The 26,844-nt window shown below is 44.1% G+C and overlaps 2 protein-coding genes across 6 annotated transcripts in view; both read right to left on the bottom strand.

Annotated features, from left to right (window-relative positions):
* col12a1a (collagen, type XII, alpha 1a) overlaps positions 1-26,844 on the bottom strand; it is a 62,884-nt gene that overhangs the window by 28,909 nt on the left and 7,131 nt on the right. For 3 of the 5 annotated variants that reach the window (XM_040048867.1, XM_040048869.1, XM_040048870.1), the window contains exons 1-17: positions 17,379-17,543; positions 15,932-16,037; positions 12,416-12,535; positions 12,189-12,332; positions 11,673-11,726; positions 10,310-10,573; positions 10,056-10,220; positions 9,655-9,828; positions 9,261-9,551; positions 8,558-9,160; positions 7,818-8,096; positions 7,462-7,737; positions 7,099-7,371; positions 2,580-2,849; positions 1,170-1,436; positions 862-1,054; positions 630-754 (exon numbers count right to left, since the gene is read on the bottom strand). In XM_040048867.1, coding sequence (XP_039904801.1) covers positions 630-754; positions 862-1,054; positions 1,170-1,436; positions 2,580-2,849; positions 7,099-7,371; positions 7,462-7,737; positions 7,818-8,096; positions 8,558-9,160; positions 9,261-9,551; positions 9,655-9,828; positions 10,056-10,220; positions 10,310-10,573; positions 11,673-11,726; positions 12,189-12,332; positions 12,416-12,535; positions 15,932-16,001 — 3,568 coding nt within the window. In that variant the 5' untranslated portion in view covers positions 16,002-16,037; positions 17,379-17,543. Of the gene's footprint in view, positions 1-629; positions 755-861; positions 1,055-1,169; positions 1,437-2,579; positions 2,850-7,098; positions 7,372-7,461; positions 7,738-7,817; positions 8,097-8,211; positions 8,218-8,557; positions 9,161-9,260; positions 9,552-9,654; positions 9,829-10,055; positions 10,221-10,309; positions 10,574-11,672; positions 11,727-12,188; positions 12,333-12,415; positions 12,536-15,931; positions 16,038-17,378; positions 17,544-18,830; positions 18,933-22,736; positions 22,745-26,844 lie in introns of those variants that run through there. The other 2 variants (XM_040048868.1, XM_040048871.1) reach the window with 2 other exon arrangements.
* LOC120744455 (cell cycle control protein 50A-like) lies at positions 21,189-26,804 on the bottom strand. The gene is made up of 7 exons (XM_040048875.1): positions 26,354-26,804; positions 25,535-25,654; positions 24,026-24,133; positions 23,848-23,935; positions 23,566-23,709; positions 22,840-23,049; positions 21,189-22,190 (listed from the first exon to the last, which is right to left on the bottom strand). The coding sequence occupies exons 1-7, from the start codon at positions 26,594-26,596 to the stop codon at positions 21,997-21,999; spliced, it is 1,107 nt and encodes a 368-aa protein (XP_039904809.1). The 5' UTR covers positions 26,597-26,804; the 3' UTR covers positions 21,189-21,996.

Genomic DNA, 26,844 nt, shown 5'->3' with positions numbered 1-26,844 from the left:
AAGTGCCTTTAATGTGCAGACACTTACGCGGTAGATGTACAAGGAAAAGCTGATTATGTCACCTCACCGAGTCTACATCTGCCTCCTTTTTAGGAGAGGGCTTGCAGCTAACTGGTCACGCTGACCTTTCCTCGCAGCAAACACAACTTCTTTCCTCGTCTCACACTTGCTGCCTGCTACACTCTGACTCACTGGATAGTAAAACGTTTTATAAGTGCAAACAGATTATACACGCACGGCTCGTATCTCCGCTGGCTGGACTGGAAATAAAAAGCGGAAGCCCAAAGTGACACGGCGAAGAAAGCAGGGAAAGGGCAGGCAGATGGAGTTGCCATTACATCTGTTATTTCGTGAGACAATTTGCTTTAAAGAAAGGTATTCAGCTTTTATGTGGCTTGGATTTACAGAGGGGTTTTTCCCCAAACAAAAATGTAATATGTGACACACTCTCCGATGTTTGACAGAGAAACAAAACATACTGGAGACACTGACTTAAACAGGACGACAGATACAGTAACAGAATGACTAAGACTATTTCATTTGTTTTTGCATAGAACGTGCTCTGCGCCTTCTCTTATTCTTACAATGACCGTGTGCAATGTACATCACATATATGTGGGTAATATTACTTGGCCTGTCAAAATTTGGAGGATCAGGTGCGTCAGAGTAGGTGGTGTACTCCTCTCCAGCCAACGGCATGCTCTCCCCTCCTTCAAACATACCGAACACACTCACTGTGTATTTGGTACCAGCTCTGTCAACCCAAAAAACAACTTTCATTACAAAATATGCAGGAGAACATAGTCCAAAGTCCAAACGAGTCTGATAATAAACCATAAAAACACGAAAAGTGGGACAAACCTGAGTTCTTCCAGCACCACAGTGTTATCATAGGGACCAACCAGAAGTTGCCCCAGGTCGATGTCATCCTCGACTGGGTGGTAAGTGACTTTGTAGCCCCTAACGTCACCGGGAGCGTGGTCCCAGGTTACACGGAAACTGGTCTTGGTGGGCTCTGAAGTCTGGAGGTTCCTCGGGCCTTTGTAAGGTGTTACTGGAGGGGAAGGAATACACAGACTGATCGGGGCAGATGTGGAGGGTCTTTAACGACTTTATTACAGCCTGGATTTACAGTGTCATGATGTGTAGTGAACAGCGGGCCAACCTACATGTAGTTCCTTCGCCTTGCCTTGCTTTGCCTTCTCCGGAGCGATAAACTGGCACCACAGTGATGTCATAAGTGGTGAGAGGGGTAAGGCGTCTCAGCACAGTGGTGGTAGTGCCACCGGGCACTTTGGCCGCCAGCTGGCGCCCTCCTGCCTGTGGTTTGTAAGTGACGCGGTAGTTGATGACGTTTCCAGGTGCCGGCTGCCATGTCACCTTCATGGACTTCTCCGTCTCCTCTGAGACGACGATCGATCTGCCAGCAGCTGAAACTGCAACGAAGGAACAAATATCAGAGAGAAACGATGAATAGATGGCCCCGGGGGAATAAAATCACCAAGGCTTTCCTGCTGCTAAGGAAACGGCGCCGTCAGCTACCTCGCAGTAGCTTTCATCAGCTCATTTTCCACGCGTCTGAATACAAACCTACCTACTTTAAACAGATGCAAAGTTACATGATTGATTGTGTTTAATAGGAGGTTTTGGGCGCCAAACTTTGATGTCTTGCCGTGACATCTTGAGGAAATTCTTTGTGTGTCTGTTGAGTGCTTCTTACTTTCCCTGCAGGAAGGGCAAGTGTGAATTGTCAGAGGATTTGAAATGGGCTAAGGAAAATATTCAGAGCCCTCTGCATCGGTGGGAGCACGTTTATTAATGGAAAAGGGAAGCACATCCAAGTTAGCTGCGTGTCGCTTCGGCCCGGGGAGGTTTGAGATAGGATGGTTGTATTTGGTGGGTATGCCTCCTCTCCTGCTTGCCAGAATCAATAAACAATAATAGCGTTTGGAAATCTTTTTCCTTGAAATCTTTTTTACTAACTCTTGAACTAAAATCCTCCCAACTGGTGCAAGTTTCTGCTCAATATGCATGAGTGAGGCCTATCTGCTCTGGATCTCCCATGAAAGTGCGTGCAGGTGTCCTGGACATGACATCACCTCTGCACACATATATAACATACATGCACAGCCTCGAAGACGTGCGTGTGAAGTCTCCAGATTCGTTATGGCTCAGGCGAATGCCATCAGCTATGACGTTATCTCTGAGCTCAACAGAATGAACTGAGCAGTAAGCGCTGCTGACAGCTCCCTTTTTCTACAGCTTACAAAATACCGCTTTCAACACTATTTTTTCCTGGACCACTTTTAAGCCTGCGTCACTGACCCAGAAAGCTCAGTGATGATGCTCCTGGACCGTATTTGGAGTTTAACAGATGCAAGAAGCCCTAAGGCTTTGTTTGTGTTTTAGGTGGGGGGGAAATATCTGAAGGTCCCTTCTGTGGTTTTATGGCTGTACGGTGACATCACACATACTTAGCTTCACACTTTCTAGGCATGACCGAGATGAAGCCTTCAGACTTCCTACAGAAAGCCTATGAAGAAAGCGAAACAGACCAAGAAAAAAGAAGAGTAACTTACCATCTGTGGTTTCTTCTCCAACCAATGCCTGGCCCGTTCCATGGCCGTAGACGGCAAACACAGACACCTCGTAGCGTGTCTCTGGGGTGAGACCCTGCAAAACTGTGGTGGTGCTGCTTCCTGGTATTACTGCTTCCCCAGACTCCGTAGTGAACAGAGACTTGTACGTGACCCTGTAGCGACGAACGTTACCCGGGGCCGCGGTCCAAGACACGGCAAAACTGGTGTCGGTGACGTCGCTGGTCACCAAGTCTCTGGGTGAGCCGAGCTCTGGGGGATGGATTCAAAGGCAGAAGTAGATCAGACATAGAAGTTTGTTTTGAGTTGATTCAGCACTTTACATTTGGGCTGAGATGCTGTTAGTACTGCTAATGCAGACATATAAAGATCTGAGGAAAGGGACGGAATGAACAATGGCGGTGATAAACCACCAGACATCACTCATCTGTCTCCACCTTAACCCCTGAGGATGTGTTTGAGCACCCACAGTTTTCTCCCTTCATAATAAGAGACGGTTGGAAAAACTTCTGCAGAACTAATCACATATCCTCAGCACCTCTCCTGACAGCTCTTTAATTTTCCATTGAAGCAGAGGAAACCCGATCCAGAAATGTGCGCTCGCTACAATTGCAGATGCTGTGCTCGCCGTTTTTCTCCTTCACTCTCTTTTCCTAGGAGACTGTCATGAGAGGAGAAAGCTGCAGAAAAGGCAGGGAAGGGAACTTTGCGGTGGCGTTTCGCAACGCGCGGCCAGCGCACGCCTGGCTGAGAGGGACGCTCGTGTTGAGACGGCTCTTCAATCTGGCCGCCATATAGAGGTGCTGGATATATCACAGGAGGATGAGGATGAGCTGCCACGCACAGCCTCCCACACAACCTCCGGGATCCTGATCCTCATTCAAACACCTAACCCACTGCGGGCGAGCAGAGCAGAGCTGACCAGCTGGGTGGTCCCACTCAAACCTCATCTATCAAACCTCACCAAATGAGATTTAATAAAAGCAAAAATTCAGTTGAAAAGAATGTAATGGAACAGAAAAGTCCTATAAATGAAATGCATGATGATTTCAGGCCCTGCGACTCATCCAGTCTGGCTGAATTGGAAAGCGAACGGAAGTAACGGCACTGGGCGTGCCTGCCAAGCAGATATCTGCACCTTGAGAGCAAAGAGAGGAGGCACTTGTCAAGGGCAACGGCCACGACCACAAATTAATGAAGAGTTCCAGATTTATGGATACCATGAAAACAGCGTGGGCCGCTCATAAATACCCAGATTGTTCCATCAAAAGAATTATCTTTGCCAAGCAGATGAACTTGACTGACTTTACCGGCTGTGCGTGAACCAACGGCGAAAAAAAAAAAAAAATCACAACATAATGGTTTCTGCAGACAGCGGCTCACTTTTCATCAGCACTTGCAGACAAGCTATAGAGAAGGGGAAACACATGCTCCAGTCCAAGCAAAACCTCTACAGCAATGCAAAAAAAACAAGTTTCACTTCTTTTCTGCACAGTTTGTAGTTCAGTGCTTGGTTACAAAACACATGTTTAGATCTTGTTGCATTGTTTACAGTCTCACCTATCAAAATAGAAGAATTATAGCCGCCTCTATAACACCCCACCCGCCTCCTGAGCATCCTACCCATCAAGGCGAGGAACTCTCAAATTAAGATCTGGAACGAGGGCAGCTCACAAAATAACAGTAAGGCCTCACCCATGTCTAGAAAACCGCATATGACACAACCGAAGATCATCTGAGAGATTTCCTGCAGGGCATGTGCCGACATAACCTTCACATCTGCAGCCAACGACGTCTAAAGCTCGAAAATATAAATGACTGCAGACTGCACTTGAAAGAAATCAGTCGTGCCAGCAGGCAAGAGAAATTCAGAGGAAACACGTCTAACCTGCCAGCACTGTCCTAATCATTTTACGCAGCTACATAGACTCAGGTGGGTCACTGTATATATTGCCTGACTAGACTGAGCACGCTTGCTTTCTCTGCAAACTCCTTCAAAATCACATCAGGAAATACATTGTGCCATCTCAGCACTGGCAGCCGGGTTCAAGCTTCCTTCGCTTTATTGCTCTTGGTCGGCTAAGACGTACACGTGGGCCACGAAGATCAAGCCTTCAGTGTCTGTCAGCCAGGGTTGCCTGTCCCTAGTCTTTTTACCTCAAAGGACCTTTAACAGTGGTGGAAAAAAATATGTGGCACGCCAAAGAGTCTGGCACTGCACAAAATTCATTAAAGGGATAGGTTAGAGGAAACCGAGCCAAAGCGCTACAACCTCACCTGGTGCCGAGCTTTTGTGCAAGTCAAAGCTCGAAAGTCCTTCATGGCATAAACACGTCAGAGGTGTCATGCAGGTAGTTAAGCATTTGATAAATAAGGGGTTGAACGTTTGACCTCTTAGGGAAGAAACAGCCCTTTATCCCACCAGGTCACCCTGAGGCATTGTGGTTCACATTTTCAAGTACCCTGTTTTCCCTCTGCCTTTCTCTCTGCCCCTGCCTGTCCTTTGCCCCACCCTGGAGGAAGATGAACAGACGGCTCTCCCTGAGACGAGACAGACAGCTCACCCAGCTTTCAGGGTCCTCTTAGGTAACATCTTCCACATGCCGACTAACACTCCCACTCCTTAAGTAAATAGTTAGTGTATAATATCCACATTTAACACATTGATGTAAGCATTCTGTGTCACACCTTCTCTCTGCTCCCACTCGTTTCAGGATGATTTAATTCTGCTCTGCTCAAGCCTTCTGTATTGTCTACCATCCTCTGTTGGCCATGAGAGAGGCCTTTGTGCGAGCCACTTTCTTCCAGTTCTTGCCTACATGGACTTCACAGAGTGGGTCACTCAAAAAGAGTGGCACACAATGAGATCAGTGTTTAGGCATGCTGATATCATGACAGCTTAATAAAAAAATGCCTAAACAGAGTGCTTTGTCATGGAGCTTTTTCCTGTGGGGGTGTGGGGCTGACTGCACAGATTTGACCTGTGGAGACGGCTTTAATCCAGACTGGGCTCTCTGGTCAGTGTGGGAACAGCAAGAAATAAAGACGAGACCACTTTTCATCCACATTTTTATGGTCACCGAAATTTACACAAAAATGCTTTGTTGAAGTTGTAAATTCAAGACGGAAATTTAGTTAATTTTTTGCACTCGAGTCTTCTTATTCAACCTGCACTGGGAAGCCTATTAAAAGCAGATATATCCAGCACGCAGGACCTCGCCAGTGGTTTCAATGTAACAACATAATGGTAAAGACCAAGAAATGTACTCTTTAATATGTCCAAGGGCTTAAATTGCTTTCAGAGAAGATTCTGATTCAAATGAGGCACAGCTTGGATGTGATGAAAAACAGCCACCGTGCCATTTTCATCTTGGCACTCGACAAGATGAAGAAAACACAGCCCCACTTTTTCTATTACTGCAAAATTCGTTCTCTGATCTTTAACTACCCAAAAAGGACTCATAAGTGAAATCGGCCAAGTCTACTTTCTTTTTTGCCCTTTTATTAACAGTTCGGCCAAAACAACAGCAGACTTTATCTCTTCACACATTATTGAGATTCAAATTATTGTCCATTTAAACCACAATTTGGGCCAGAACAGCTAGCTCCCCAATAAAACTGAATGCGCAACTAATAAAATTCCTCTGATTTTATAAACAGAATCTGCAATCAGTAGCAATTACTGATAGAGAGACATCCCCGCTGAGCGACTCTAACACAATCATTCGCGTGTCACAGAGATGCAAAGGTCTCGGCAGGCGAGCATACGCCTCTCAAAGTCAGTTCCAAGTCATTCCATAGGTTTACAAGCATTCCACACCCACTCATTTCCATCTTACTGCCTTCATGGGTGGCAAAGTCACCCCGAGCTAGGAGTCCAGCCCGTTCTCACTCCTGAGGCGTAATATGCTGATGATTTGTCAAGTCCTGAGGCGTTCCTGAGGAACACGAAAGGTGACCACCCGCGTTCTTATGCTACGCGCCGGGTTACGGATGAAATCCAGTAGAATGACACTCCCGCGGTATTCCAGCCCTAACCCTAACCAGCACTTTAATGACGTTTTAAACCGATTTAAATAAAACGAACGTACATGTGTAGATTGATTCCAAACGGTTCTCATGTTTCCTCATTTTTCGGATCTCGTAACATAGAGACATGTTGGGTGCTCGGAAGCGTAATATATCGATGATTTGTCACGTAGCGTGAAATATTACGCTTTAGGAGTGAGGACGTGTCGGGGAGTCTGTGGTAAAAGAACGCTTACACATTCCATATTTTTCACACCAACCTTCCAAACTACTACACAACTTTCACTTTATTGGTGCAGGGACCTTTAGAGGACAGGAAACAAGTTCCCAAATGCGTGTAGTTTCACAATAGGCGGCCTGTTAAGCTGGAAATACTAAGCACATCTACAAAGCATGCTGCAAACACTGGAAATAAACATGATCCGACTGTGCTTCAAAGGCTTTAAAGTACCAATATGGCAGCGTCTCTTACCTTCTAAGGTGGTTCCGGTGCCCAGGAGAGGATCGCCCAAACCAGAAGAATAGCGAGCGCTGACAAACAGCTCATACTCAGTGGCTGGCTGGAGGTTCTTCAGTACAGCCTGGGTGGTGTCTCCTTTGACAGAGATCTCCTTCCTCTCACCTCCCTCAGCAGGTTTGAAGGCAATGCGGTATTGAAGAACATTGCCAGGAGCAGCCCTCCACGCCAGTTTCATCGTAGATATTGTTTCATTGAAGACACGCAGGTCACGGGGAGAGCCGCGGACTGAAAACAGATCAAAATGGATCATTTCTCAAAATTCACATTTCTCAAAACTTCAGTTTGACAATAGTGTCAGCAATTGTCCTTGCTCACCCTCCTTGGTGGTTCCATCCACCTGCATCTCGCTTCCAAGGCCGGATTTGTACTCAGCAGACACAGACACACGGTAGGTAGTGATGGGGAAGAGCTCCTGGAGGACTATGGTGGTCTCTGGGCCAAGGGTCTGAGCCTCCAGTATCTCTCCTGTGCCGCTCAGCGGGACGTAGGACAGGCGGTATCTGATCACTGAACCCGGCGCGGCTTGCCACGACACCGTGAAACTGTTGGTTGTTTCTTCTGTCACTCGTAAATTTCTTACAGCTCCTTGTTCTGAGAAGAAAAACGCAACTCTTAGATGCTCAGTGTTTTTATTTTGATTACATTCTGTTAAATTGAGGTAAATCTCTTACCTTCGAGAGTTGTCTCTTCACCCGTCAAAGGGAAACTGTCTCCTTTATCATACTGAGCAAAGACATTGACTTCATAGGTGGTGAGAGGATAAAGATGGGGAAGGACAGCTGTGTTGGTATCGCCGGGCAACGCCAGGGAAATGTAGTCTCCGGTGACATCTTCCGCCTTGCGGAAACGTAGCAGGTAAGACAAGACATTGGCAAGAGGAGGTACCCAGGTGGCACGGAAGCTTCGGGAGGTAATTTCAGAAAAGCGCAAATCGCTCGGTGGAAGCAAACCTGAAAATCAAAGAGGTAGTCAGGTAGTTGGAGCCTCACCTGCACGTGACTTTTATAAAGCTACTGTAGTTTAACAAATATGGATTTCAAAAGTTGAGATCTTGAAGCACTGGACAGCACACTGGCTGATTGTAGAGTGTTTTGGGCTGCAGCTCTCGGTATCACTCGAGCTCATTCAAGAGGCACGTCCGTGGTTTTTGTGGTATGTTTATTGGCAACTCTGATGAAATGATTCAATTTTGCCATGTCTGACAGCAATTTACAAAATATGTTTCTCTGTTTAGCTTTTCCATGACTGCTCTGGCTATTTGCCACTACGTCAGCGGCTAAAAATGCGGTCAAATTTCAGGGTCTAATATCCTGTGGACCAGTGTGAAGGTGCTAACACATGGAAACCATCAGAAAGAAAAGTAAATCTAAGCTCCAGATCATAGTAAAGGAGTTGATCTTCTTCTACTTACTTCTCTTTTTGATGTTGAGCAGCTCCTGTTCAATCCTCAGACAGATGGACTGAGTCAGCTCCTTAGAGATCCTCTGAAAAGCGTCAAAGTCCTCCACCTCATACACATGGGTGTCAGCCGGTGGATTAGCGATGGCCTCCAGCTCTGATCTCACCGCATCCTTCACGCCAACAGCAAATATTTCCACATCAATATTCCTCAGTTTGGTGGCCGCATCCCTAAAAGAGTCTGACGACTTTCCGTCTGTGATCAGGACCATGACACGGGGGACGTTCTGTCTCGCTCCACGAGCTGGGACGAAGATCTTCTCCCTGACGTAAGTCATGGCCCTGCCGGTGTTAGTGGAACCGCCGCGGTAGGGGAAGGTGCGCACAGCTCTGACGACAGCGTTAATGTCATGGTGAGTGTTGAGGGCAAACTCTGTGTATGTGTCGCGACTGTACTGGACCAAGCTAATCTGGATTTTGTTTGGTCCGATGTCAAAGGAGTTGACCAGAACCTCCAGGAAGGCACGGACTTTTGCAAAGTTTTGTAATCCGATACTGTACGAGCCATCGACCAGCAGGACTACATCGGCCTGCACATCCACTCCCAGTGAGCACTCTTGAAAAAGACAGGAAACCAAGTCACATGACTGCCTGTGATTCATTCATGAGTACATCAAACTTAAAAGCTGACCACACGTGACAGCAAACCACCTCACCTGTTGACACCTTGACAGGCTGCGTCTTCTCCAGTTCAACGATGGGTTCACTGGGAGTCAGACCTTTGAGTGCGTACAGGCTGATTTCATACTCTGTCTCGGGGGAAAGGTCACGGACGTTGACGGATGTCTGTCCAGCCCCAATGTACAGCTCTTGGCGTTTCATGCCGGGCAGCATGGGATTGAGGGTTAGCTTGTAGCCCGTGATATCACCCAGAGACGGGGCCCACGTCACCCTCATTGACTTGGATGAAACTTCTGTGACCTCCAGGTTGGAGGCTGGCTCCACCACTGTGGGAGGCATCAAAGTAAACAAGATGCTGCACATCAGTATACTGTAACAGCATTTTAGATGAATCCTGCATGGGCATGTATTAAATATCACTTGACTCACTCTCCTCTCCGCTGACCAGAATGTTCAGCTGCTCGTCAACACCGGAGCACACTTGTGTTATGATCTCTTTCTGGACCTCCTGGATCATGTCAAAGTTGGGCACATTGTACACGTGTTTGCTGTGAGGCGTGGAGGCTATTTCCCTGAGCTCATCCTCATCTGCTCCTTTGATACCTGTGAAGGAAAAACAGTAACTCATGTGTTAGGACTGTCTGCTTTACAGATGTGATTTAGGGCATTGCTTATGTTAGGCAATACAACAGTTTGACTTTTACTGGGGCAAAACTGCATCTTAAAACGAGCCATCGATGGAAAATCAAATGGTTTCTGAGAACAGGCAGACTTTCACATGGGAAAGCACAAATCAGAAAGGAAAAAAAACACTGAATAATAAACCATACCTAGGACAAATATTTCCACTCCAATGTTCCTAAGTCTTCTAGCATGCGCCTCCACTGGGTCTTGGGATTTTCCATCAGTGATGATCATGGCTACCTTTGGAAAAGCTTTCCTGGATCCAGCTGCCTCAGTGAAAATGTTTCTCACCAGGTACTCTATGGCATCGCCTTTAAAAAGAAGTTCATGTGTATTTTTAAGTCCTCACTCGCAATCAGGTTAAAAAACGAGATTCAAAGCCTCCTGATAAACATCGTACCTGTCATGGTATTTCCTCCTTTATACGGAAGTGAGTTGATAGCTTGGAGCAGGTCTCCTCTCCTGGTGTAACGAGTGAGGGGGAACTCTGTACGAGTGTCTGAGCTGTACTGAACCACCGCCACCCGGGTTTTGTCCTCGCCAATGTCAAAGGCCCCTGCCAGCGAGCCGATAAAGCTCCGGATGTGTTTAAAGTTCTCTCTTCCTACACTCCAAGAGCCGTCCACCAGGAAAACCAAGTCGGCTATCGCACTGACCGAACACTCTGAGGACAGACGGCGGACAGGAAAGACCGTCAATCAGGAGAACAGTCGATGAGAGAATGAATAAACACACTTTAACTGATTCATATTAGGAATGGATTGGCTTTCAACTTTTGGTGAACGATGGGGTTAAACTCTCAGAAAGCAGAAAACTACATTCTTTACATCTCACGGTGATATTTTAAATCATGGCATTTCTTCTGTCCGTCTGAATAAAATAAAATCTTTGACAGGTAGTTGGACGACTGAGAGATGTGCATTCTTGCATCAAAGGAACTCTGAGCCATTGCCAAAAGTGGGCTGGTGCAGTTATTCCAGCAGACTGAGGCAAAAATGTGCCTTTGTAGACTAAATATTCAGCAGAAGTTCCACTGGTAATATCTACTTTTAAACACTGAGATCCTCAAGCCTTTAAATCACAGATGCAACAGAACATTTAAGTTGAAATGCTAATTGGCAGGGCTTATGTGGATGGACTTTAATCCTCGCTCCCTGCACTCTCATTGACTCTAAATTCGATTCCTCCTGTCTCACATGAAACATTCAGAAAAAGGCATCTTTAGTCAAAATGCTCTGACTTAATGTTTCAGAGGATCTGCACTCATGGTTGCAGTTTCCAATCATCATATGAGGGAAAAGTGAGCACGTCTGCCCATCAGTCACCACAGACAGTTTGAATAAGCTGAGGAAAGTTTGCAATGGCGATGCTCGATCAAAGCTGAACTCGTCTTAGAGGGATAGTACCTCAGACCTGCCTCCTGCTCCTTTCCCCTCTAAAATCGTTCTCCTTAAGGGTTGAAGCTGAGAGCTCAAGGGAGCTTTTCTCTTGCAGCTTCAAGCCTTCCTTTCCCTTTTTTCTCTTCTTAATTCTAACCAGGCTGCTGGTTAGAATTAAAGGAACCAATGTGCCTTTCCACTCGCTGCCAAAACCCTGTCTGCCTACCCAGTTAGAACCCAGTAAGATGCCTGACCAAATTATTCCATGGGAAAAATATTATGATGACAGTCAAAAAGGAAAAAATACATTTTAAAAGTTCGGAAAGCCCTGCGAAGGGTCGGGTGTGTTTGGATTTTGGCCGACACTGCAGTAAGCATACTCACTGATTGCATCTGCCTGTGGCCTCCTGACTCGTCCGGTGCTGTTACTGGACTGGACTGAAACACAGGAAACACTCGGTGAGTTAGCGCCGCACATTGAAGCCTCACTGTGTACTTTTTCACAGCGGAAAAAGGCAAGAAAATCAACACATCATAAAAGCAGCTCCGTACACACACAAACGCTGCATTAACTACAAACAGCGAGCAGTTCAAGAGTCGGTAAACAGATGTGATTTTTCCCTTTCCTAGATTTTTTATGGCTGGATGGAAATGCTATTACTTGACTTTTACTAGCATATTATATGATTAAATTCTCTCCGTGTTGCCGAGGGAGTAAATGCTTTGTATCAGTGAACATAATTCAGAGGTTTCAATAGCCAGCAAGGAAAAGTGATTTCCTGATGTCCTGAATTCACATCAGGACACAATAAGAACATTATAGAGCGTAAAAACATACACTTACTTTTTAAAAACCTGTTTTCCACTGAAAAATATGTTTATAAAGCATAATCAACTCACTGGTCAGTTGTCCAAAGATGGGGATGCTCTCCTCTGAGCCATAATAGGAGCTTATTGACACAGAGTAGTCCAAGTCAGGGGTCAGGTCAGTGAGCGATGTCATAGTGGCAGATGCATCTAGGGTAAAGTCTCTGGTCGGTTCATCTATGAGGAGCAAAGCAGGAAGTTAGAAAGCTGCTGGGGTTTCAAAGCGTTTGTAGTGTCAGCACACCAACACACGCACTGACCTCCATCCGGCACTTGCACTTGTATTTTGAAGCCCTCTATCGTTGCCGAGGGTCTCACCCACGACATTTCCACTGTATTCTCATTTAGAATGTGAAATTTCAAGTTTGAGGGCGGCTCCACTGCAAATAAGAGACGAAACGCTGTTAAAACACAAGACGCGTGTGACCGTGGGCGTATTTCTGATCAAATGAAATAAAAGGGCATCTTTGATTAAACATTCACATTAATCCCAACGACAAACACTTCGTGGCTGAAGCGGACTTGTTCGTTGTTGGGGCCAAACACACAACACGTCCCTCTGTGAGGGTGACAGGTGAGCAACACGTGACAATGGAAAAGTGTGAGAAGCCATTTTGGAGCAAAATGGCGCTTGTTTGAGTTGCCCAGCCGAGACGGCCCGGCAACTCAAGCACTGGCATACACGTCATGTGCACGAATCCACGCAAACGCCACTAAAGTGCAGACACTGAGTGAACCATCCAACACATGCTAAGTGCAGTTACAACGCATGCCCCACATATTAAACTGCCTTTATGATGGAGCCGAGCTCAGAGTAACAAACACAACAGTGACTTCATTCTTAAGTTACCGATTATACAATGGAATCAACGATGCCATGTAGCTGTTGGAGTGACAAAATGAACACCATATGTTATATACACAACGTATATAAACATATCTGAGAGACAAAAAAAATACTTTGTTGTTTATTTGCTTACGACTCTTTACAAAAGCGTGTGGCACACATCCATTGCAAACCTTTCAAAAAGAATACACAATTCGTCACCGGCGACTCTTGTGTACTTTTTCAGCGGCAGCGAAAATGCACAAGAAGGTGTGAGAGAACAAGACTTCCTCAGACAACCAAATGTGCTTTTACAGAGAAAGGTGTACATGTAAAATAAATACGAGAAGACATATACAGTGTGAGAAGACCGCAGGCCTTTACATGGAGCTGACTTGATGACAACATCATGCAGTGTGTACATGAGAAAGTTGTTTGACTCAACAACTTTGACCGGCTGGACATTAGTTTCCATGTACAGAGACAGAGATGACAAACATATTTTAGAATGATATTCTTTCTTACGTCTTTAGGCTGCAGGCAGGCAGAGTGTTAACGTTTGAGTACGTGAGTACCACACATGCATTAAAGTCACATCAGAGTATTTCAGGAACTAGTAGCAAACTTCTGACTGCGTTTCTGTCAACCAGGTTAACCACTGTTAGAGTCGGGTCACGGTATGGGTGTTAGTTCATATTTTGTGAGCTCATCTTTCAGTTACTTCTCTTGTAATCATGCAGCTCTGAAAGTCTTTTGACTCAGTAAATTAGTGTCAACAACACAAAACTCGAGCAATTAATCAAATTAATTGTCGTGAGGTTAATGAGGTTAGCGCAACCAATCTTACGTGGTCCTCTGGTGCGGGTCCTCGTTTATCCGTGTAGTCGCGGGGACGCGAACATGCATGAGATGCCACGGCATGCAGTACTGGGTGCATGCTTCATAAGAATATCATTGTAAAATATACTATGAGGAGGAAGCCATAGCTTGGGACACACTGAGTGCACAGGCAGATGACAAAGAGGAGCCCACCAAATATTTAAAAACTGGCATTGGAGGATCACCAACCTGGCATCTCAACTCAAGGAGCCCCGGTGGACCATGTTGCCCCTGATTTCTCCACGAGTACTCATCTCCAACACCAAAACGGTACGGGTGTATAGTGTGTGTTGGTACTTGGGTGTGGATGAGTTGGGGAGGGGTAGTGAGTGGCACAGCGTGGACGATGAGTGGAAAATTCAGCTGCAGGATGCGCCTGCCGCTCCCACGTTTGTTCATGGCGAGCTTGTCTGAGCATCTTGTTTTGATTTGCTACAATTCCTTTCACCGCATGTCTGTCTGCTCTAAAAAAAATGTAGCTGAGGAACAAATGTGGTTTTGTCAAAATAATCGCGGGTAGGTTATTTGGACTTTGCGGTTGCGTTTGTTATATGGACGTCTGTCCCATCAGCTCATAATAAAGGACACTTCTGTCTTCCAGGGGCCAGAATCTGGCTCCCGTTGTGTTACCTCAGACTCCAGCAGTCAGCCAGCCAACCAGCTATCCTGACCTGAGCTGCTGCCAATAGGAGAGACCAAGAAGAGGAGGAAAGAACACTGACTCTCCCAAAGAGGCAGGACAGATGCCAAAGTAATTCCACAGCCTGTGCTGACATTAAACATTACTGCATATTAACTTTCCATATGTCCTGCAACTCAGCATTTTCACAAATGCCCGCAAAGAAGCTCGAGAAAGGCTCTTTGTCTTTGAGCTGTCTGAGGATTAATTGGCTATTCTCCTATTTCATCTTTCCACTCGGTTAGCGGAGATACCCGAGCGCAGACTCCTCTGCCGTGCGAGAGCAGGATTTCATACCCCCTCTCTATGCGTCATTATTTTGGACTGAGATGTTTGAATATTTAATTACATTAAGTCATTTTCTGTCAGAACTACTCCTGCTACAACCGATTCCTAACCGTTGATGACGTTTTACATCATGTCACATGTGGAGCAAAATCATTTAGTTTCTACTGAAACTGTAACGTAGAAGCGTGAAATCAGTGTTGGGAAGGAAAAAGCCAGACACTCGAGTTTTAATCACTTGCATTTTTCTTGCACAGATCCACTTCTGTCCACTAAATGACTCTACTCCAGTACTGATGCACTTTTCACATTTCTATTTATTATTAAAACTGAAATGACTGTATTCTACTTTATCTTTTGTGCTTTTGCTGTCATGCACAATAATCTAATGTTTTAACAGCTGTTAGAACCACTGCAAAAGAAATTTGCATATGTTTTAGGATCTTTCTGCACCTTTAGTGTAATGATGATAACATTTATGTAAGCCAGATTAATCAGTGCGTAACTACCTGGTTTGGGCCATCTTCCCATTTTTGCTTTGGAAAAAGTGTAAAACTGAAATAGCAAAAACTGTGCTAAACATTTATAGGGAAACATTAACCACAAAATGCCTTCTGTTACACTTGTAGTCTGTGCCTCGCTGTTTAATACATTCAGTTAGAAACTGGAAATTAAATAAACTTTCGTGTGCATGGTTTCTCACATGTGCCAAATGTGGATGAGAAAATTGCTTGTGCATTATTGGTTTAAAACTCCTAAATTACAGTTTAATTCCAAGTGAGTGGGATCTGGATTTGGAGTTCACATCAAAGCAAACAATGAGTCCTGATAGATACATCGGGAAAATATGCCACTACTGAGGAATAAAAGCATGACAGACATCAAGGAATCAGTCACATAGTCAACATATCATACATATGAAATAAGATTAACTTTATTCAGTCAGTACAAACAGTTCATGTTTGGTTGTGATGAATCGCTCACATTAATTCCAGTAGCTTCAATAAGGAGTGGAGATAAGAGGTAAAAATAGAAAAGGAGGAGATAAAGACTGGACAGAGTTGAATAGTGTGTGTGGGAAGGTGAGGCCAGATGGTCTGTATTTACCTTGAGCATCTATGGAGGACAACAGGGCCGCCAGGAAGGCAGCCGTGGCCAGAGACAGCCCTATCTTCATGTTTGGCTCTAAAGGGTCAGCAGCGCATCAAAAAGTCTGCAGACAACAACAAAAAAAAGGACATTTGCACATCTCAGCTCACTTTTACACTGTGGTGTCCAGGCATCAGCTTTACACCTAACGTAGAGCTGCGTCTAAAGCGTGACCTGAGAGCCTTTACAATTAGACAGCGTGTACGCAGTTCTCCCTGGATCGTGTTTCTTTGAATATAAATCTAGATAAATAACTTTAATTAGTCAGTCATCGCTTTCAGTCCCGACACAAAAAACTGCTGGATCCACCTAGACTCCTTTACACAACCAACCACACCTTGCTGCCTTCAGTTGACTCCCATGGCCTGAGGGAGCACTTTTCTTACCACTGAATGAAGCTCTGCAGTTATTCCGTAATAAGAGAATGAAAGAAATATCCAACACATGCAATTCAGTTTTGATTTTCCAGTGCATAAGCTGGAAAATGGATGCGTTTCTGGTTGTTTGCTGACTTTGGCAGCTTGCTGTGCCGATCATTACATCCAGCATAGACTCGCTGGTTCTCGTTTACATAACACCTACGGGGATGAAGACTGGATGATTAATTTTAAATCCTGCTTTTTATTTGTTTTTGTTTCTAATGCCTCTGTAAAGCACTTTGGATCACCTTGTTGTTGAATTGTGCTATACAAATAAACTTGCCTTGCCTTGGAGGACCTCATAGTATCACTAAGTCTGTGATATCACGGGCTACTCGGTTCATTTTCATGTATATGAAAATATATTACTCCTCTACCCTTCCCTAAATCTTCACTAAGATCCTAAGGGTTCCCTTGGGAAAAGAGGAAGAAAAAAAATCACAGAAGCAAAAGTTTGTTTTTAATACATTCATTTCCTGTTGCAGATTTACTTGGATGTGATTAATTTGCATTTTTGACATTATTTTATTATTATAAACTCATGAGTCGCCCTCACACGGGACACTTCAGGCTGAACTCGGGTTCTTTAAACTTAACCGCAGGCTGTGCGCTCCGCCTAGTGCACATGTGAGGACACTGCAGCCCTGGATCCAAACGGATATCTTGGATCATATAAAACACAAATATTAGGCTAAATCTAAGTTACAACAGGCTTACCTGCCTCTCGCGGTGGCTGCATTTAAATCTGTTCAGCTCAACAAAAAAAATCGAGCTCTTATCGTAAAAATCTTCTAATCTCAGATCAACAACTCATTTCAAACTTCTATAATTTGCTTTAAGAGCATTCACCTTGGTTTGGTGATCAAAGCGCATTCAATTGAAAAACTGCGAATAAAAATTTTAAATATCGTAGCAAAATTTTGTGAGGAAAAATAAAAGTTGATCTTTATAACTTAATTGTTAGAAATAAAAGTTTGTCTACTCACCTATTGAAGTTCCCCCAAAATTCTGAACGGACCAAACGTGAGCGCAGCCCGCTTGAAGCCTCCCCCCTCAGGAAAGTAAGAAATTTCAGGAGCTGCTCTTGGACCCCCTTTCCTCTCTCTCTAGCTACTGGAAGCTCCACCAGCAGATGTCCAAGAAAGGAAAGCCTCTTTCCAAGTGGGAAGAATCTTTCCACCATCGGCTACTTAATAAGGGGGGAGTTCCCAGCTCTCAATTTACCATCATATGGGCTTCTTACGAAAGCGCAGTCCTTCACTTGATGTATGTCCCCCGCTAAGACCGACCGGGTGTTCGGAAATTACATTTTCCCCAGCATTCATTCGGTCTGGCGATGAGTTTCCAGCGCCAATTGTGACTTCACAGCAGGGGCACCTTTGGCCAGAGCGCACTGAGTGGAACTTTCTTATTTGCGCAATGAGCAACTTTATCCAGCTTATTTACACAGATGTCAGCTGAAATTAAAACTTCACCTTTTCATTTATAAACAATAATTTTTTTGTTGTCATTCTCCCCATAATGCGCTCAAGATGCTTAAAGAAACAAAAGCGAAATCACATCAGTCCGTTTGTCTTTCAAGTTTATTTAAACTATAAAGGACTGAGTTTAGTTGGCTTTTATTGGGGAAGCCCTGGATTTTGAGCAGCAGCTGCTCCTGAAACTGAGAGTTGAAGGTTTATGGCGCCCTCTAGTGGTCATACTAGAGATAGACAGCAGATACAGGCTTGGGAAATAAGTCTAAAACAGGGGTGTCAAACTCCAGGCCTCGAAGGCCGGTTTTAGATCTCACCCTGGGTCAACACACCTGAATCTAATGATTAGGTCATTAGCAGGCCTCTGGAGAACTTCAAGACATGTTGAGGAGGTCATTTAACCACGTGAATCAGCTGTGTTGGATCAAGGACACCGGGAAATTCTTGGGATATTTTCCCATAGAATACATGATTTTGTAGGTTTTAATTAAAAATACCAACATTCCTTTAAAAAGAGAGTGACTGTGATTTATCTGCACAATAACTAAGCAGTGATCTCAAGCATCTGTTACTGAACTTTTACAGAGTTACACCATGAGACAAACACCCAGGAGGGTGATCTTGTTTCACTGTGGCTTCCTGGGCATCACAGCACTAACAGCTCAACATATCCACTCCTTGTGAGGAGATCAAACAAGAATTACAGATGTAACCGAGATACAACACAAGTTAATAATCTAGACTTTAAACAGCCTCAATGATGCATCGTCAAATTACAGGCATTTATCTTTAAAAGACAGTTTGGGTTAAAACGCTGGGGTCGGGAAGCGGGCGTGTTTTATCCAAAACACAGAGTGAGACATCTGAAATTAGCCTGACTCATCAAATCTCAGACGAGAGCTGACATACCAAACACACTGAGACTTATTGTGGCTCTGTGGAGCGGAGCGTCCTTTGACCCACCCTTCAGATGATGATGGGCATGCTGTTGTCCTCCTGATCAAAGAGGGGGAGGAATGAAAGCACATTATTGCTTCAAAGGCTTCAGTTTCTGTGTTCGTGCATCTAAAAATAAAACAAACAAAGAAATAATCCATCCATCCATCCACTTATCCTTTTCAGGGTCGCAGGGGGCGCTGGAGCCTATCCCAGCTGTCATAGGGCGAGAGGCAGGGTACACCCTGGACAGGTCGCCAGTCTGTCGCAGGGCTAACACACAGGGACAGACAACCATTCACACTCACACCTAGTGGCAATTTGGATTATCCAATTAACCTATCCCCACAAGCTGCATGTCTTTGGACGGTGGGAGGAAGCCGGAGTACCCGGAGGGAACCCACGCAAACACGGGGAGAACATGCAAACTCCACACAGAAAGACCCCGGCCTGATGGTGGAATTGAACTCAGGACCTTCTTGCTGTGCAGCAACAGTGCTAACCACCGTGCCACCGTGCTGCCTCAAAGAAATAATATAAAAATGATTTGAGCAAATTTCTCCCAACAAGAATGTCTAAAGTTTGCTTGCAAAGAGCTGGACTCTGGTAACCACAGCAATCAAATGATGTGCTGGAACAGTGCTTGTTTTGGGCTCCAGATTTCTAGTATTATGGAAGATCAGCAAAGCCTGGCACACTCTGAATGTTGACTTTGCAAGATTTTTTACTTGCAGCATACAAGAATAACTACTAAAGCCCAGCTCCCCTACAGGCGGAGATCTTTCAATAATGCAGCAGGTATCTCACAGATATTTATCCCCCAGGCTACAAAAACGTCAAAGTTCTGTCTCCAGAACCTGCAAATCCAAAGAGACCCTTTCATTTTACTGTAACTCACTGAGAAATACAGCCTGTCATCCTGTACCTCCATCTAAAGATTCACATAAAGTAAAAACAATATTTCAAGCAAACATTTGCTTGTAATTTACTTATACAAAGCTTTAAGACGCCACACTGCTGGAGGAGTCTTGTGATCACAATGATGCACAAAACAGCAGCGTTGGTCAAAAGTGAACCGACAAGAAACAACTTCACTTCAAATCATCCCAAAACCACACAATAATACTGAAAGATCTTCACCTTTTCTCCTTCTGTGTTCTCAGTCTGTCTGTGGGAACCACCGGACCTACAATTAGGCCCTTAAAGGCTGATAAAGCCAAATGGCGACACCTGCTGGTCAGCCCTGTGCGTTGCAGTGAGTTCAGTTAAAAGATGAATTCAATGGTATATACCAGGTTTAGGCAACGCCAGGCCTCGAGTGCCGGTATCCTGCAGGTTTTAGATCTCACCCTGGGTCAACACACCTGAATCAAGTGATTAGTTCATTACCAGGCCTCTGGAGAACTTCAAGACATGTTGAGGAGGTCATATAGCCATTTGAATCAGCTGTGTTTGATCAAGGACACATCTAAAACCTGCAGGACACCGGCACTCGAGGCCTGGAGTTGCCTACCCCTGGTATATACAGTCCATAATTCATATAATGTTAATTAGGCATGATCTAATTACTGTCTAATCTATTTCATATCTAAGTTTTTAAAGGTTTAGCTCGAGCCTTTTGACAAACCTGTTTTTTATGATAAATACAGCAGATAAAAGTCTTCTTAACAAAAGTTAGCTCCCCATTTTCCCCAGTTCCCAGAGATTATCAGCATGGTGTGTTATTGATGATCGTTTTTGTCGTGTATTTCAGTGTCTGAGACAGTCAGATTTCATTCAACGTTCTGATGCTGATGATGTAATCAGCGGGTAAGACAGGCGCGACTGAATCCAGAGCAGTGAGAGGAGCACAGAAGCATTAAGAGTAGGAGAGTGTATAAGAGACACATTAAACACAACCTCCTCCTTACCTGGATAAGTGGTACAGGCCACACAGGTGAGGCTTTAAGTACAAGGACTGTTTTTTACATTACATTTTACAACATCACACCATTAAGCATTAGTAAGGTATGAGCTAATGTTTCATTCATATATCATTACTCCTCCTTAGTATGCCATTTATCAATACAGATGTGTTACTGTTGCACCACACAGAGCTATCACTGCTGGTAATGATCATTAAAATACATCTGGATTGATAAATGACATACTAAGGAGAAGTAGTGATATATAATTGAAAAATTAAGCACTTACTAATACTTTACTAATAGTGTGACATCATTATAAAGTGCTACTTTTTATGTGTTTAAATTCTTGAGGGGATTGTTTCCCCTTATTTCGTTAAGTTAATAAATGCCAATAAAACATCAACATCCCCACAAAACACAGTAGCATGGATAATGGAAGCAGTGGGAGTTCTAACATTATAATCACAAATGACAGCGATACATTGACCAAGTTCTTTAATTGGACCCTACAAACCTTATAAAAAGCCAAGGAGCTCAAATTGAAAGTTTTAACAGCATAAAAAACCAAGAACAGTCCAGAAGGGCGAAACAAGGGGGAACCGAACAAACGGGACACTTTTAAAGTGCATATCGTTTGGTCAACATTAACCAATCAGACGATTTCACACTCTGGCCGAACCACTAACAAACAATAAATTAAGAATTCCTGTGCTCCACCCACCCAGAGACACCACCTTTGAATTAGGAATACTGTATAAAGTAAGTTTTATGAGTGATAAATAAAAGACTGGCTCCTCGGTCACAGTGGAGGGCAGAAAAGCATATTTCTGTTATTACTTCTTATTAATGCTTTATGACTCTTGAATATCAGTATTTATCCAAGCAATCATAATCACCTTCAGTATTCAAGGTAATCCCAGAACCCACAGAGGTATGTCAATGAAGTGTTACGGTACATTCATCAGCAGGACATATAACTTTACATAATATGTACAAAAACTTGCATTAAAATTACATACATCCTTCAATAATTAAGCCATTCGCAAAGCACTGCTAAAATGAAACAGGTACTTTGATAATGTTCAGATAAATAAAAGACTGCAAACCTGAAGACAAAAAAAGACATTCTCAGCAAATCGGCCTGAAGCTATATACACAGAGACACACGGAGACGCCTCGCTACGCTTAAACACAGCTTTGATGAGAAACTGGAGACGCTACCGCACGACAGCCTGGTACGGCGTACGCACTCGTGCATGCAGAGGCCCGAGCGTGGAACGCGCCGTTTAGCTTGGGATATCCGCACTGGTGTTGCGGTTGTCGTATTTGTGGTGGATGATGAGCAGAACCACACCCAGGAAGAAGCAGATGGAGCCCACGGTGATGTAGGCGATGCCCAGGAAGGGGTTCTTTCCTCCCATCCAGGAGATGGTGCTCAGGATCATCCGCTTGCGACCATCAAAACTGAGTACGGGGTAATCTGATTACATGCGGTTAAAGAGAAATGACAGAGCGCGCACACACACACACGAACAACGATACACCCTTAATCTACTGAGATTCGAGAAACCAGAAAAATGATCTTTTTAAATATCTTTACACTCAATGGACACTTTATTAGGTACGCCTTGCTGTTGTCTTCACAACAGACTTAATGGCACAGTTTCAACAAGGTGCTGGGAACATTTTGATTTTGGAGATAAGGACAAACTCCTGTTTCACCACATCCCAAAAGTGTCTCTATTGCTTTAAATCCATTGACTTTGCAGGGCATTTGAGTGCACTGAACTCTTTATCACATTCAAGGAACCAACTTTGTGACATGGCGCGTTATCCTGCTGTAAGGGCCAACAGAAGATGGATACACTGTGGCCATAAAGGAATATAAAATAATAATCTATTTGTGGCCCAGAGTGGATACTTGAGTATATGTAGATGTGTTTAAAATATTTATATCTGCACACCTCTTGAATCAAAAGCTTCTCCGTGTGCTAATCAAAGAAGCAGAGATACTGCAAGTAAAGACCGTCTGATCTGTTAAGCTTTATAAGACACAAAAAACTCACGCTAGCCTGTTCAAAGCAGCATGTCTAACTCTAGTAATGAGATTACTGGAATGTAAAGGATACTGTAGGTGATGTTCAACATATAATTCCCGTTGGGGAGAGTTGGGGTGGTGCCAGACTTCTTCTGGATGATGCGATAGAGCTTCCGAAAGGTGGGCAATGCAGCCGTGCGCATCCACACGATGAAGTCCTCATTGATAAAGCCGTTGTTATCGGGATCCGACGGGTCCAGCTCGTACACCGGCTTCGCCCAGTTCACCGGCTTTGCTGTGTCTGAGAGAGATGAAGACAAAACCCAGCTGGTCATTGCAACTCGAGCCTGCGAGCCTACAGGGTAGGGATGCACCGATACCACTTTTTTGGAAACGAGTACGAGTACGAGTACTTGCATTTCAGTACTCGCCGATACCGATACAGAGTACTTAATAAAAACATGATTTAAATTTACAGGTAACAGCTTTAGTCCTATAATTTAACAAAAAAATAAAAATAAAACAAGGGACTGGTTTGGAATTAAGAATTATTATTTAAAATGAAAAGCATGTTGTATGCAACATATTACAGAATAAATAATTATGAAAAAAATATTTAAACAGTGACAGTGCAACTCACTCACTCGGCGCTTGTGATTAACCCCTTACATGCCGCTCAAACATAGACAGGTCTCAGACCGTGGTATCGGGGGACTTTTAATGAGTACTTTAGAAAATGTGGTATCGAGGCCGATACCAGATACCGGTATCGGTGCATCCCTACTACAGGGTCCTGTGAACTGTGTGCAGATGTCACCTTGGAAAGCTAAAGTCAGGTTGCTGTTTCCAGCAGGATTCCTGAATTTCACATGCTTGTCCGTCCACCACGCAATGCCTTTTTTTACCAGAGGAACTTCAATTTTGCTGTTGTTGGAATCGACGTAGTACAGCACCAGAGTGTCTGAAACACATAATCAGTATATTCAGTACAGATATCAGGCTCTACAAAGCTTTAACACAGCAGTTTTAAACTGTAGATAAGACTCCAGTTAAGCTAAACAGCTGAGAGAGGGAAAGTGAAGTTGTTCAACACACTCACCGTTGAAAAGGCTGTTAGCTATGGCCCCACACGGAGCAATGGACACATCTCCGCTCTTACGGTACGGCTCACACTCCTTGCTGGGATCCTGGAAAAAGGACATAATGTTCACCTGATGGAAGAAACATTCACTGGATTCTCTGAATTATCTATAGGCACAAAAAGTACAGCAGCATACCGTCAGAGCAGACAGGTCACCGTTCAGCTGTCTGTCATCTCTGGACTTCACATAGCGTCTGTGGTTCTGGTAGAAGTTGGACAAGCCGTAGTACATGAAGACATTGCTCTGTACGAGAGAAAAGACGGCATCGCTGACAGAATTAGGAATCAGTAACGACCAGGATGAATGAGCAGCTTTTCCGTGACAGGGTCTTACACACAATCTCTATGATCAACATAAATCATCAAGAAAATCCATCAAGATTAAAAGATTCCCCTTCAGAAAACAGTGATGGAAATTCATTTGAACTCACTGGTTACTGGGACTGGGAGATAAAACCAAATCCAATGATATCCATGCATATTTAAAAATAAATAATACATTTGTAAAAAGGTTAACAACATAGAGGGGCTTTGTTTAATGTGGGACATGCGTCTTCTTGCCAGTCTGTGCCTTCATAAAAGGCTGTGGTGCTTGATCAGGTAGTGATGTTTCTCCCACAGCGTTACAGCACCGGTGTCATCTTTGTTTCGAGCAATCAGGCCAGTTTTACAAACTGCTTTTTGTGCGCACCACCACAGCTCACCTGGTTGAGTTAGCAACCCATATACCACAGGCTGGAGTCCTTACTGCAGGGGCCTGGGTTTGAGTCCGCGCAGGTTTATTTGAACCATTTCATTCCTGCTCGCTCTCCCTATTTTCTCTGCTGTCTGTTAAATGAGGACTAAAAAGCCCTAAAGTAAATTTTAAATAACCTCATTTTATACCTGTATAAAATGTTTTATACAGGTATAAAATACCTGTATACCTACTCCAGCCAGAGACAATAACAGGTGCTGGAAATCTACAAGGAATATAAAAATAACATGGTACAACGCAATAGTGCTGCTGCAAAACGACAAGAGAGCAGCACTCCAGAAAATCATTAATCTTGCACATTCATAAGCGTTTGATTTCAGTATGAAGAGAACGCTGAAATAAACATTTAAAGCCCAGCTCATTTATTTTGTTGATCAGTGCTGCTGTTCGTTTCTACACAATTCACTTCATCAGGTTTGTTAAACTGAAAGAGTACATGATTCCATTTTCTGTTGAACGTGAATAACTTTGTTGACAAAAATACTTCACCTTCAGGTGATTCACTGTTCAGGATGCAGTGTACTTAATACAAATACTTCTTCTGCTTCTCAGAAAAGAAGCACGCAAACATTTTAATTTAAAAAAATGCTATTTTACAAGCTAAATGCAAGCTGTTAAATGAGACGAGTGCAGACGAGCAACTGAGAGCTTTTTATAAATAATCAATGAAGCCTTCTGAAAGCTGCAGAGCATATTTTAAACCTACAACAATCAATAGTAAAGCAGCCTCTAAACAAACCTTGAGTGTTCTTTGTTTGTACTCAAAATAGATCTTAATGGACAATTATTGTTAGGATTGCACAAGCAGCACTCTCCGTCCTGCAGGTAAATGCATGCATTATTCATTAACTTCCAATGCCTGGAAGCTGGTGGGGGATCTGAGCTCACCTCAAATGGCTGGAGCAAAGTGAAGTTGACGGTGCAGACACAGGGCTCTGTGGTGTTCCAGGTGAAGTTCTTTGCACAGTTGTAGCACGGGCTGTCACTGCTCACACCAGTGTAGTCGATCTGAAGCAAAGAGGAAATAAACTGATGTTGAAATACACTCAGTGCTCCGTCTATTCAGTGCAGCAACATGACTAGAAGAAGGTACAGACTTGAATCAAATACAGGAACACTTTGTTTAATGCACAGGCAGCAATCACTTATGATCACAGCAGCCCTCAAAGGCCCACTGCGAGGCAGGAACCCCGGACACATCCTGTGTTTCTTACCTTCTAGTCCAGCTTTGTTTAGACTGTTTTGAAGCCATGTGAAAGCCACTTTAGAGGCTGTGGTTTGTGGTGCTGTTAAACCACACTGCCCAAACTATGATCAGCCACACTGATATAAGCCGTGATTCTGATCACTTTCTAGCCTCATTTATATTAAATATGTGGTGCCGACTCCCCATGTCTCTGATGTTTTTACCATCTAATATCGACCTTTGATACAAGTGTGTAGCAACCACATTTAAAAGTAACGTCGAATGAATGCGCTTCAAACTTTACTTCAACACTATGTTGTTCATCTTTACACTTAACATTGTTAACATTGGCGTGACGTAAAGAAGCTACGTCACTTATCGAAGAACCACTTATTCCTGTTTAGTGAGCCTCCTTCAGCAGGTTTACTGTGTGTATAAACGGTGTGTAGCTACACCGGGCTGTGTAGGAGAACCGAGAAGAAGCCAGAGTCGGTTAAAGGCGGACAGGAGCGCGACTGTACCTCAAACTCTTTGATGTTGTTCGATGTGACGTACAGGCCGATGCCGATGGGGATAAAGATGAGCCCAATGACGAAAAAAGCCGGCAGCACACTGCCTGCTGTGAGGATGGGCTGCCAGGCTGGAAGTCTCTGCTGTTTGAACGCAGTGTTGTCCGGTTTCTTATTTTTCGAAAGGCCAGTGCCGCTCGAAGCGCCGGAGTGGTGTCCGTCCTCTTCCTTAGCGTTGTAGCTCGACGCCATCATGGCTGCGGTCAGCTTCGAGTTAAATAATCCTCTCTGACAGACAGCCGAGCTGCTCCGTTAATCCCACACGTCAAGTAAGACACAGAGCGGTTAGACAAAGGGTAAAACTGTGAGCGAAGTGAACTTTACCCCCAGTCTAATGAAAATATCTGCTCATTGTAGCGCTGACTTCTTGTTTGCCTTCAACTGCGGTTCTCTCTCCAGAAGAAGAAGCCGGAAGCTTTCGAACCAATAGCAAGAAGTAGCGT

The sequence above is a fragment of the Simochromis diagramma genome, unplaced genomic scaffold (assembly GCF_900408965.1).
Source record: "Simochromis diagramma unplaced genomic scaffold, fSimDia1.1 OVJJ01000305.1, whole genome shotgun sequence".
In the NCBI taxonomy this organism is placed as follows: domain Eukaryota; kingdom Metazoa; phylum Chordata; class Actinopteri; order Cichliformes; family Cichlidae; genus Simochromis; species Simochromis diagramma.
This window is presented reverse-complemented; position numbering and strand designations above follow the sequence as displayed.